This window comes from Ricinus communis, chromosome 7 (assembly GCF_019578655.1).
Source record: "Ricinus communis isolate WT05 ecotype wild-type chromosome 7, ASM1957865v1, whole genome shotgun sequence".
Classification (NCBI taxonomy): domain Eukaryota; kingdom Viridiplantae; phylum Streptophyta; class Magnoliopsida; order Malpighiales; family Euphorbiaceae; genus Ricinus; species Ricinus communis.
Window position 1 is genome coordinate 28,944,126 of NC_063262.1, and position 13,522 is coordinate 28,957,647.

The 13,522-nt window shown below is 36.6% G+C and overlaps 2 protein-coding genes and 1 pseudogene across 5 annotated transcripts; 1 reads left to right on the forward strand and 2 right to left on the reverse strand.

Moving 5' to 3' along the window:
* Window positions 1-8: 8 nt before the first annotated feature.
* LOC125370746 lies at window positions 9-2,462 on the forward strand (annotated as a pseudogene).
* A 2,511-nt stretch (window positions 2,463-4,973) lies between these two features.
* On the reverse strand, window positions 4,974-6,091 carry LOC107260927 (protein TIC 20-II, chloroplastic). The gene has a single exon (XM_015716805.3). It carries the CDS (start codon window positions 5,879-5,881, stop codon window positions 5,252-5,254), a length of 630 nt encoding a protein of 209 aa, XP_015572291.2. The 5' UTR covers window positions 5,882-6,091; the 3' UTR covers window positions 4,974-5,251.
* Window positions 6,092-7,338: 1,247 nt separating this feature from the next.
* Window positions 7,339-13,444, reverse strand: LOC8274262 (U1 snRNP-associated protein usp106). Of its 4 annotated transcripts, XM_015716745.3 has the most exons (14): window positions 13,179-13,441; window positions 12,533-12,585; window positions 12,232-12,400; window positions 12,076-12,139; window positions 11,513-11,592; window positions 11,219-11,372; window positions 10,738-10,799; window positions 10,535-10,597; window positions 9,871-9,929; window positions 9,482-9,563; window positions 8,329-8,375; window positions 7,980-8,225; window positions 7,547-7,589; window positions 7,339-7,460 (listed from the first exon to the last, which is right to left on the reverse strand). In XM_015716745.3, the coding sequence occupies exons 1-13, from the start codon at window positions 13,323-13,325 to the stop codon at window positions 7,571-7,573; spliced, it is 1,245 nt and encodes a 414-aa protein (XP_015572231.2). In that variant the 5' UTR covers window positions 13,326-13,441; the 3' UTR covers window positions 7,339-7,460; window positions 7,547-7,570. The 4 variants fall into 4 exon arrangements, with proteins under 4 accessions (XP_015572231.2, XP_048233409.1, XP_048233411.1 ...); XM_048377452.1 differs by having other exon boundaries at window positions 7,339-7,589; window positions 13,179-13,440; XM_048377454.1 differs by lacking the exons at window positions 7,339-7,460; window positions 7,547-7,589; window positions 7,980-8,225; window positions 8,329-8,375 and adding an exon at window positions 9,696-9,741 and having other exon boundaries at window positions 13,179-13,444.
* Window positions 13,445-13,522: the final 78 nt, after the last annotated feature.

Here is a 13,522-nt window from a genome sequence, read left to right on the forward strand (position 1 = left end):
TAATTTTCATGATGAAAAGGAAAATGCTTCAAGCAGTGACCACTTTCTTCTTCTCATTATTGATTCTTATTGGAACCCCTTATTGCTATTCTTTGCCATTATCAATAAATGGGAGATGGATAATGGATGTAAGAACAGGACAGCGAGTGAAGCTTACTTGTGTTAGTTGGCCTTCTCACTTGGAACCCATGTTAGCAGAGGGTCTTGACAAGAAACCCTTGAGATACATTGTATCCCAGCTACACTCCAATGAACATTACTTCAGTTGTGTCCGTTTTACATGGGCAACATATCACTCGCTATGCTAACCGGACTATGTTAGAATCTCTTAACTCACTAAACCTAACAGATGCTAAAGCAGGAATAGCCAAGTACTGCCCTTCTACATTAGGCATGACCCTCGTTCAAGCCTTCGAAGCTGTGGTTAATGAGTTCAGGGGCACAGAATGTAATGGTGGTGCTTGATAACCAGTTAACTAGACCATCATGGTGCTGTAGTGTTGATGACGGTAAAATGCGTAGAGATCGGAAAGAACACCAACGGAATTCCAACGATTTGTTTAATTGATACAAACTGTGACCCGGATGATGCTAACGAGTGGCTTCAAGGTTTAGCAACGGTAGCCAATCGCTTTAAGGGAAAGTCTCAGGTATTTATATGAATATATATAATAACTCTCCCCCATTTCATATATTTGTTCACAAAGAACAGCAAAGACCGAACTTGCAATTCTGATCAAAGTATAAAAGATATATATTTACTGGTAAAGTATAAGACTATGTCCACCATCGTCATCCGCTGACAGAGCCCAATCTTTGTTAATTAATTTAGTTGGGGACTTTTATATAGTAGTATATTTGAAGATCTCCTTTCTGTATTTTAGGTGATAGCAATAAGCACACGAAATGGTCTGTGTGGTCCTCATGAGAATGAGGATGACTGCATATATACATCAATGAAGCAGGAGCAACAATTCACAAGGCAAATCCAGATGTACTGATATCTGCTTCAGGGTTAGGTTTTGCTAGTGACCTTACTTTCTTAAAGAACAAGTCATTGGGTACTAACTTTGAAAAAAAGTTAGTGTATGAGTCACATTGGTACTCTATTAATTGGGGGTGGGGAAATACTTGGGGATGGAAAATGTAACTGAGGTCTGTCGTGCAAATACCCAATTCTTCGTTCACCAAACTGGTTTTGTTGTTGATGGTGAGAGTCAAGTTCCTATGTTTGTGGGTGAAATTGGTCTAGATCAGAGAGGTTTGAGCCAGACTGAAGAACATTACTATTCCTGTGTTTTGGCTTATCTTGCTGATTTTGATATGGACTGGGCGTGGTGGACATGGCCAGGAAGCTATTACTACCTCCATACCTCTGAACTAAAATCGGAGAGGACCATGTAATGGGGGTCATGGATTTCGGAGTGAACCGTGTTAGAAATCCACAATATCAGTCCAGGTTGCAGCTTATTAAGAAAACTTCAAGGTATTCATACATATTTTAAATTTATGAGCATTTTACTTATCAAGAGAAGCAAACTCATGTCAGCTATATATATATAAAATGAAGATCAAGTGAGCTGCATAGTACTTCTATATAATGTTTTATGCTTTCCTGAAATATGAAGCAGAAACCAGTACAGGATCTTCCTCGTCATACATAATGTTTCATCCGCAAAGTGGAAGCTGTATGCATACAGATGATAGAAAGGAAATATATGCCAGCAGCTGCGTCGCTCCATACCATTGGATTCATTCCGAAAAAGGGTCTCCTACCCAGTTGAAGGGCACTGATTTGTAAACCAATTCTATCTACTGACTGCTCAAGCCAGCTAAGTTTATGGTCAGAGATTGATCACCTTCACTTAGCTGCTGCCGTAGGCGAGAAAGGAGAACCTCTATGTTTGCAAAAAGAGTCCCCCTATACCTCCAAGATACTGACTAGCAAATGTATTTTCACCCAAGAAGATCCAGCATGTCGCAAGGATCCACAAAAGGACCCAACAAGTCAATGGTTTAAGCTTGTCAGGACAAATATTCAATAGGAAGTTCTTTTCACAATCATAATCTAACTGCTTGCAAGAACACAGCACCTTATTATGTGTGTGTGCATGAGTACCAAACGATTAAGTTTAACTTTCCAAATTTAGCTTCATAGGGCATGCATTTCCTTCAAACTGAACAACTAGAATCTAAATTTGGAAAGAAGAAAAAAAAAAAAAAAAGACGAATAAACAGTTAATCTTGAAGAGCATGTTTAAAATGATCAAAGCAAAAGGGAGAAATTGCGGATCTTTTAAGTTTTTATCTGCAATAAGAATGCAGAAGTTAAAGAGGCAGAGGGCTCTCTTTCTTGAAAAAGGAGTAGAGCGTCGAGTAGAAATGAAAGAGACTGAGTGAGGCATTAGAGAGGAGGAAGCCTTGAAGCAGTCTGTATCAGAAAGGATGGAGGCTTCTGTAGATTGTGGCAGAGGTTCTTCCGGAGGACTCCCATCTGGCATTTCTTTGGCGTCAACATAACTTTAGGATATGGGAAAAATAAATTTGTTGAACCAATGATCATTAAGTATCGCTTCAGGAGAGTATAGACTTCAGCAAAAAATATCGTAAGTCTATGATTTTAGGTGGCTAATACTGACAGTGCGCAGATGCAAGCCCAGTTTTACCAGAGTTGGATTTGAATTGGCATTTCCACCTAATGCAAAGATACAAGGCCTTAAACGGAACTCCAAGCCATATAGAGATGGTCCCAGAACCTTGAAGTACTATTGGAATTCCTTTAGCGTAGCTAGCAACATTATTTAATAGCTCGAGTTAAGGCAAGCCAACTGAAAAGGTCGGAAGAGATTCTTGGGCAGGTAGGACTTGAACCTCGTCAACTTTATTTAGAACTTGTTTCTTTCTTTACTGTCACAATGATCCTATTCCCAGCACCACACCAACAATGTTTCCCAACTAAAAGTTCTAACTGTTCAAGACTATCCACATCATTAAGAACAATGAAAACCCTTTTACTGCAAAGATACTTCATGAAAAAAAGTTGATCTTGAATTGAACGTGCCAAAACTTGTATTTCCATCGTTTGTTATTTGAATAATCAGTTCATCATTTGTTAATGATACTTCCCTGACATTAGTCAACAAAACAAAACCCTTAAAAGTTGGAGGCGAGTTCTAGGCAATTGTGGTCTTCCCTATAATGCTAACATCCTCTACTCCTATGCATATACTAATGGTTCAATATGTTCAATTTGTGGATTTTTCTTTTGAAACTAAGATGGAAAATAATATTGCAAATCTGAATTCAGGACATCTAACAAGAAAGTGGGAGGGATAGAATCCCAAACGCCCGAGCAAGTGGGCGACCTGGTCCACTGACCTTCGGATAAAAGAGACCTTAAACAACTGATCTCATTGATTATTCGCTTAGGACAGGCATAGCAACTGATCTTGCTGCAATAAAGGAACCGTCGCTCTCTTAGGACACACCCAGCACCTGTTTCGCTTATATCCTGAAAGAGAGCCCCATCAACGTTGCATTTGATCCAGTTTTTGGGAGGAGTACCCATCTCGCATCCTGCTGAATACGCTTGCAACTGCCTTCCATACCTACAGTAGTTTGAGCCAGCTTCCATCTTTGAATGTACCAAGTAAAAGCAACCCACAATCAGACCTTCAGACCACATTATTCCTGCAGGTCCAAAGCTTCCAGATAATAGCTGTAACCACATCACAGTCTTCCTTACTACAACGCCTGAACTCAAGAGTTAAGCCATCACAAATGTCTGCGCCATCATCCCGGCAAAAACCAATTTGGGAAACCTGCCAACATTCTCTAGTAAAAACACAATCAACCAAGAGTGTGGCAGACAGATTCCGAAGAGCTACGACAGACAGGAAGAGGGAACTGCAACTCTTCTCTCAAGCACCCACAAGGATCTGATCCATTCCACACTCATTTTTGAATTCACGAGAGGGCTTGATGAAAAACATAAGACTGCCGAGGAAAAGGAAAAGAAGGTTATTAAAAGTGGGCAAGCAATTAACACAAGCTCTCCACAATGTTAGCTTGAATTTTGGCAGAACTTTCAGGCCCCAAATCCTCGTCCAAAGACCTCCATAAGCATTAATCGTGAGACGTATATAGCCACTCTCTACAGAATAGTGACCTCTTCTGTCCCATTTCCACCACCAAGAATCAATACAAGAACGGAAACTCAAAATCACTCCAGTATGAACGCCTTATTTTCTTCAGAACAACCTGAAATATTTCTTCAACAAGTGCAGATTCAGGCCTAACAGATATGAAGGGGAAATAAGGAGAAAAAAATAAGAAATACTCAATTCTTCAATTGCTTCCACGATTGCCGGCAAGATGTCATCCCATCTATCTATTGCATTGTCCACAAAGGCAAATGTTCCTTATCGATTCAAAGCCGCATAGACATGCCTGGTGAAGCTATCATGGGTGACCAAACCCCTAAAACTAAGGAATAAATCATATCTTGTAAGAGGCATGATAGAAGAAGAAGAAGAAGAAGCTGCCCAGCTACTTGTTTTATGTATTCCGCAAATAAAAACCAAAAGAAAAAAGAGACACAAACGAAACATTTATTTATTTTCTTGACTTATTTCAACGTTTCGAGTCAAAAAGAATAGTTACAAGAGGTTTTTCAAACCAGAAAAGATTTTTTTTTTTTCTATCAATATTTCTAACTTCGAATTTTCTTGATTCCCATCCTGATAAAAAGTTTCATAAAGTGGTCTATTTTTATAACATTTCTCGTTAAAGTGAAAATGGAATATCAATCACTTGACGTCCTTCTGACGCATCCGTTATGGTTATTTCGTACCCCCCTTTTCGGAACAATTATTTATTTCAAGGTACCCGTCTCTCTTGATTACCCAAAGCACATTGTACACATTTAGAAGGCAATAATAGGAAAATCAGAACAGCATAAAATAGATAAATACTTTGTCAAAATCAAATTAAATAGTTCATTCATAATTCATGCGCAATAACATTCATAACGGAAAAAAAAAAAAACATGATTAAAAGATAAGCTTGCAAAGAGACTCTAAGAGTACACATAAACTCAGTTACTCACAAAGTCAAGAAAAAACCCCCTAAAAGGAACATTCCCAACCTAGCCTCATTATTTCAGAGCTTCAGCCACTTGTACCTCGTGCTTCAATCGTTTTGTACGCATGGAGAAGATACCATTAGAAGACCAATCGTTTATGCTAGTTGACTAAATTTGCCTACCAGCAGCTTCACCAACAAACGGCAAATAAGGAGTCTTGCCCAAAACAGAACTCGCTAACCCATAAACAAAACAAAAACAACTAAACAAAAACACAGCATTATGACCCCAAACCATCAACTTAAACCCTAAGCCACTTCGACCAGGATTAAAAATCCTTGCCAAAAGCAAAGGAATCACCAAAAGTACATCCAAGGTGACAGCTTGCATTGAATTAAACCTAACATAATGACTAAAACTAGGGTTTCTAACAACACCCAAGTAGAGAGCAAAGAAAGCTACAAAACTAGAATAGGGGATTGATCTATAGAGGCTTAAGAGAGGAATTAAAGGGTCGAATAGAAAACCGAGAGAAGGGTATTGGGTAAAAAGGAAACGGCCGTATTGGAGCGAATTGAAAAAGGGGAGAGTGTAAGCAACGGCTGAGATTAAACGATCTGTTGCGGGAGTTGGATTGTAGGACATGCAAGTGGTGGGTTTTTGAGAAAGGTGGGTAGTTTTTAATGGGGTCTTGAGAGAGAGGGGTAAAGGTGGAGTTAAGGAAGAGAAAAGATAGGGTTTTATCAGGGACTTTGGGGGGAGAATTGGGGACAAGCGAAGAAATGAAGTAGACGCCATTTCCTCTCTAATTTACTACTACTGGTATTGAAGCTACTAGTATCAGTGAGGGAGGAGGACGGTCCCTTTACAATTACATATGAAACCAACACATTATTGGGCACTCCAGTAATACTGACAACCGTAATCTTTTATTTTTTATTTTCGTTTTTCACCTATCATATGCTCATCACCAGCACTGGAGCTTTAAACTGATGACATGAACCTTTTCTTCTCGAGAATTTTCAAAAATATCAGAAATATCTATATATATTTTTTATTTTTACTGGGTTGAAATATTAAAAGTACGGTTTTGACTTGGCCAATATTATTTCCTTATCCTTTTGTAGTAATTCAAATTTATATTTTTACATATTAAGATCCTTTCTTCTCTTCTTTTAAATCTTCTTTTATGAATAAATTAAATAAGTTTCTTATATGAACAAGTTACATAAATTCACGAGGCATGAGTCCCGCGTCCATTTCCTAACCTTTTTTAACTAACTTTTTTAAGAATGATAACATTTTGCACAAGCCCTTCAAGTTTGATTGTAATTAAATTGGTATGAAAGGTTGTCTGTAACTAACTAGTAAATCCAAGAAACTAATGGGAAAAACCCAAGTAAATCCCAAGATGTTTAAGATGAATCTTAATTCCTAGTTACCAAAATTACTCTTAGGTGGATCTGATTAGTTTCATTTACAGATAATAAAATTGAAGGAATGAACAAAAGGTGTAATCAAATGGTAATTTCATTCCAATAGTGGCTAGTTTTTGCTCAAAAACCATTTGAGAATTTTATTTCAAGAAAATATAGGGTTCAAATGAGTTTCTCCAACTTCAATATATCATTGAACAGTTGCATTACATACAAAATCAGCAAAAACACTTCCATGCCCCCAAAGCCGGGATAGCATATGGGACAAGTTCTCTTGATAAGGAACAATTTCACACCTCAAAACAACAATCGGCAAAGAAAGTACCCATAAGTTGTTGCTACTATCAATACTCTTTTAGGCTGCACTCCAGAAAGTAGTTAGACATCCGAAAGAATAACTAGCTGGCTGAGCTTGTAACCCACAGCTACTTGAAGATATAAGACAAGATGTGTGCCGCAGGGGGGGAGGGGAAAAGAAAAACAAAATGATTTACCTGTTTCCCCTTTTAAAAGAAAACTTTGGAAATAATTGTTAAATAAAAGGTTGGCAGGTTTCCCAAGTCCAGAACTTTTTCTTTTCTTTTATCTCCAAAGAAAAAGGCTGAGGTCCTACTTACAATTGAACACAAATGACCTGGCTCCTAATTCAAGTGGTAAGAAGAAGAGATTGCTTTTCATTTTCTCTCCCCTTTTCTTCAAAACAAAATGCAAAAGCAAATTATATCCAATGGCAACATAGTCATCTATATACCATGTGCCCCAATTCAATTTGCACAAGATCAGTAACTTCCAGTTTAGGAGTATTAGAACTGAGCCAAGTTTAAAGATTAGCAGGACATGGTATTTATATAAAAAGTGCAAAGCGTACCTCTTAAACATACAAGTCAAGAAAATTTATGGCGTAGTTGGTATGCCCACCATAATAGTACTATCAAACTCCACTAAAAATATCAGAAGAAACACATAACATCATTCTTCAATCCACAAGTTCATTAAACTAGGCAAAAAGAAACACGAGTTCTCATACCAAAATGCTCAACAGCAAGAGCCCTTAGTAACGATCGTAGCGCCTGCCAAAGAATAAAAAAGAATAAAACGTAATGATTAATATAATACTATTGATTGATGATTCTTAATGGTGACAAGATCTCTTTCTCCTCAAGCCTTGAAGAGATACATAAGTATATTAATTTAATATTACCAACAACAAAATCTTCAAATCAGAGTATTGTAAACAATAATTTACTTCCATTTCCTACTTTCGCAAATGCATAATAGATCTCTTTTCACATATATGATGCACAAAATTGGTTGAAAACGATAACTTCATTATCTCATGTAAAACCACAAAGATAGCTGGAAAGGTTCAGATGCAAAATAAAATTTTCAGATAAGGTAAGAAGCCATTGATACAAATAGTCAACAGCCTAATAAGCAACATCACAAGGGTGAAAAATTACCTGTGCCGATCATAGTCCCTAGCACGTTCTCTAGATCGAGAGCGCGACCTGTGGCGGCTTCTTGAATCATAACTACGAGAACGATCTGAATCTCTATCACGCTCCCGTTCATATGCACGATCTCTATCATAATGCCTGTCACGATCTCTACTCCTACGATCATAATCCCTCTCCTGGTCGCGGCTTCCCGCTCGGTCTCGATCCCTGGATGATTCTCTGTCATGGTCTTTACTTCTCTCTTTTGATCTATATTATAATGAATTCAAGAATTGAGGGGGTTATTTTTACTGAAAATATATGAAATACCAGGAATTAGATGGTTAACAGATAAGTATCTAAAAAATGATACCTTCGATCATCATGCCGATCACCTCTTCGGAGCTTGTTTCTCTCCTCCTGAAAAATTAATTATGAAGGAAGAACTACTGAAAACGATTCTTTTAATAACATGAATTACCAGTTCAATAGGAACAATGACAAAAAATATATATATATAGATGCAAACAGGTCTTTAAAAGAAGGCATAAGCATGACCACCAGGTTTGAAGAGCAGAGCAGTTCCACACCATGTATTGAATATTTACTAATGATCTCACATAGCATCAAGCACCTTTCTTTTCTACAAAGAAAGAAAAGCATGCACACAAAAAAAATTCATATTCAAGTTACTCAGATCTCGCCCCAATCCTTTCCCTATACCTACTTTTATGCTATTACATTTCCAGCTTGGCAAGGAAATTGTACAAGATTTTGAATCTCAAAGAAATTTCATAATGCAAATAACCAGATCACAAAAACTATGAATCGCCATGGCTAACCAAGTACAAAAACTATCATGTTCTTTGACTATTGTGCAACATCTTATGGAGCCAACTCATATTTTAACATTATGAATAAAACAAAACTTTAATTAGTTTTAACCCTATTGGTTGCATCCAATGTGTTTTTATCATCTAAGAAAAGTATCATTGAAGTTATAGTATGCGATGTGCGTTTAAAGATCAGACTGGATACAACGCATGGTTAGCATAAGTAATACGAGAAAGACATGCCTTTTATAAAGGGTATTTGTGTTTAAAAGTCCTAAATCTAAAAGGGATGAAACCAAGATGTTATTCTTCTTCTCTGAGGTAAGAAAAACTCACAGATGCATACTAACTGAGAATCATTTTAGAAGAATGTGATACATAATACCAGCACCTGAACCAACATATTCACAAGACCAACTTAAGGACATCCCAAAGACATAATAGGTAAAATAGAAGATTTTACCCACTTAGCATAACATATCAATGAGTCAATTCCTTGAAAGTGTAATACAGGGAACAAAGTAATCATTTATTTTTAACTGATATTCAGTAAGGGATCAAAAAAGTCGCAATGAAGTTTAGCATGTTTAGTATGTACTTTCCTGCTTAACCATTTTCTACCAAGAAACTAACACAAGAAAGACAATGCATGAGATGAAAACATATAATAAAGCAATATGATTTTTTCCATACCTGAAGCTCTGTTAGTTTCTCACGGATTTGCATATAGCCTAAATGAAGCTTCCCTCCAAAATGATCTGCTAAACGTCGATCACTGAAAGTAGAAACAAATATTAAAATGCCTCAATGAACTCCTATGAGATTGACAGATAAAATTATAGTAAATGGCCCCATAATTTTCTAACTAATGATGATCTGCAAGCATATAAAACAGAAAAAGACGCACATTCTTTAGCTGCAAAAGTTATCCTCGTAAAACTGGGCCCAAAAGCCTGCTGGTAACAAGGAGGTATAATAGTTGGATCAAAAGCTGAACCACTTGAACCCAAATACAAATTCTTTTGTTTCCCTTGGGAAAGCTCAAAAGATTATAGATTTGGAAAAACAAGGTCAAACTATACCTGTCATATACGCTCAAAAATGCTCCACAGATATCACAAACACGCAACTTCTGATCAGTCTGAAACAATGTTAACAACAATAAGACGAAGGTTTTCTAGGGAATACAATCAAGCATGTACTAGAATCTAAGAGATAAAAACACAAACACAACTGCATGACCAGACAACTCCAACATCAAATACCCAACCAGTCAATACAACATCGGAGCATATACATGTGAGATAATATATCACAATTATGATATCTGTTTATAATTCCTGTTATATGCATAAAGTTCCCACTAATGCTACAGTTGATCTGCAAATATGTTGCTCTTAATTATAGAAGCAATATTTAAATAATTGAAAAAATGGTGTCTAAAGAGGGTCTTAGATTGTCAAAATGCAGCAATGAATGAGATGATAGTTTTTTAGCAAAGTAGACAAGGCCCAGTAGCATTTATCTTTTAAACATTAAGTATAAGAGTTAAATTATACTTTGATGTGTAAATTAAAAATTTGCTACAAAGCAATTGGGTATAGAAACACATTGGATAAATTGCTTTGTAAGTGATGCATAAAGTGTTATGTAGTTCCTAGAAAGCTCTTGATCGCGTTTAACAATTTCAACTTGGTTTCCAAAGATACCACTAACAACCAACAATAAAGTATGCAGTAGACTCACAATGCGCACGTCAGCAGCAGTATATTTGGAGGAATCCAGTGCAGGATCTTGCCTGGCAGGCAGCTGAAAAGAAAATAAGTAGAAGTAATAACAGGTAAATAAACCAAATTGAGGGGAACATATAAATTAAAAGGGCTGGCAAAGAAAATTAAAATAAGGAAGAAAAGCACAAAACTAATAAACCAAATATTAGGATTCAAAACCTTCTTCAGTGCCTCAGCTTCTTCCAATGCTTTTTGAGCCTCATCTACCATTCCTTGCTCGCCTGAAGAATGCACAGGGACTTGAAAATCACATGGAAAACAAATACTAGAAACAAAACGTAGAAGTAGAACATTTTAAAAGATAAAACATTGTTAACCTAAATTAATAAGAAACAGAAATATAAAATATTAGAAGTCTAATGTAATAGAGCCTAGCAAAGTTGATATTCCTGAAACAATTCAACCTACAGAGGAGTGCTATACAACCATTTCCATCCGTATCTATGGCCAATGTTATCCAATAACATACACGTATAATTCACAAAGCAAATCTCTCTGAAGGCAATAATAGGTCAAAGAAAGTAACCAGGCTAAGAAATTATATTCCTTAACCTGTTGGCAAAAGGTCGCAGTCCTGGTCTCACTATCTACAATTTTAACATACATATAATTCACAATACTTGTTCAAGTAGGCGCTTACCAAGATCCTCCGCTTTCTTCAGCTTCTCATTTATCATTTCCTGGGTACGAGGATCAGGAGCAGGTACAGGCAAGGGTGCCAATGGTGGTGGGTTTGGCAATGGTTGAGGTAAAGATGCCCTATCTTTGTTGAAGGCTTCCAAAAGTAGCGCAGACTATAACAAGAGCATTACACATTAGTTTTTAGAAAACCTTTTTCAAAGGACAAAAAAGTATGGAAAATATGTAAACACCATAGCAGTGGTAGTTTCAGCAAATTGTTACAGATTCAAAGCCTACTGAAGCTAATCGATACCTGCTTCTCTGCTCTTTCTGTTCTGAGTTTTTCCACCTCCTCCAAAGCCTGAATCTTAAAGTCTGTCTTGCCTTCAAGATCTGTGCATGTGTACCAATATTTTATCTCATTAGGAATACAAGCATTATACAAACCACTTGAGACAGATTAACTCGTCTAAGGTGACATATCAAAACATTTGAGAATCTTCAAGCCTCATGTTCATTTTCAGCCGATTCTTAACCAGTCAGAAGTCAATATTGAAAAATATTATATGCAACAAAGTGACCTATTTATCAACTTACATATGCAAGAAAATAAGTCATGATTTTTCAATTTCAAATGCCAATTACAATAGGAGCCTTCCAAAACCAGTTAAACAACTAACATCCTTATTTTAATAAAATCGACCCTTTTCAGGGTTCCATGTAAATTTTACCACATTCTGAGTTTTAGACAAGTATTACAAGGGCTACTAACTTACTGTTGAGAAAGCAAGGAGTAGTTAAGAAAACTAATTTAAAATATATTAGGAGCAAAATATTTCATCAAAACAATGCATAACTACTTCCCATATTTCTTACCATGTTTATCAGCTTCTTTCAACTTCTCCTTAATCTGCTTTGACAGCTCAATTATCTCTGGATTCTGCAATTGTAAGAAAGAATTGCTTTCTGCTAAATAAAACTATCAAGAAACCAAAAGATGATCAGCCATATGTTGAACACTCTTGACATCACCTGTGTAACCTCAGAAACTGATATTGCAATAGCAGCCTTTGCATCCTCAGCCTCAAGACGCTTAAGAGCTCGACTGATTTTCTTATCACACTCCACAATAAGCCGATCTATTACATCCTCCAACTCTCTATCATAGTTATCAGTACCTTTGGCCCTTGCCTCGTCATATCTACGTAAAGTTAAAGAATCATATAGGAAAAGAAGCTAATATGCAACTGGATAAATTTGACTGAATTGGCTCCTTAAACTGGTCATAGTCAAATGCATGGAAGCATGCACACAGAAAACTGACAAAGGATACTCTTTCCTCAGCTGCAGCGAATGGACTTTAGGACATGGCCCCATATCCATTTTCTAAAACCAAAAAACAACACAATAACAACGTTAAACAAACATATTAGCTCAGAACAATAGTAAGAACTCTAAAAAATTGCAGTAACAACGTTAAACATCAGCATACGCCAATGGACTCCAAGAAGAGCCACAGATCCACTTAATTAAGAGCCTTACAGCACACTCCCACCAGAACAGATATTGTGAATACGTCTACCCCCAACTTAAAATCTCAACTAATTTTAAAATAATAACGCATCAAATAAAAGCCAGGTAAAAACACAAACAAACTAGGTATATAAAGTTGCATAATTTCTAACGGAGTTGAGTATATGCTTTTCAACTGAGCCACTCAGTTTTATTTTTGGCTCAGTATATGAGTGATTCCAACCTCAAATCTGCACTTAGAAATTAAACTTTTACCAGCTCTTATGCCCAAAAAAGAAAAAAAAAATGGAAAAGAAAAGAAAACAAGACATAACGAAAAAAATAATTGAGCACAAATTTTTGCTCAAAGTACTTAAAAACCAAACGCACAAATTTCAACAAATTTCTGATATTGAAGCACTAGAGTTGATGTGAAAACAACAACAGAAAGGACAATCTTTATTTACCGTTAGTTGGAAGAGCTCATGAGGGCAAAGGCCAACCAGGTACATGCGACACACATCACGATCGTAATATTTACGATTCACCTCTCTTACGTCGCCGTTTCGATTGGCTCCCATGAGCACATCCAGCTGTTTCCTCATCGCGTCCATCTTTCAATAGAATTCTCCCTCTCTCTGTAGCAGAGATGATGGAGTGAGATTAGGGTTTTGTTACAAAAGAGATTTTATTTTTTTCACAGCTTTGTATATTTGCTATTCTAAACTAAAAAAAGATGACTGTTACTCTTATGTCATTGTTAGAATTATAGATATTTACCTGCGTACCCTTTGTATTGCTATTATTTCTT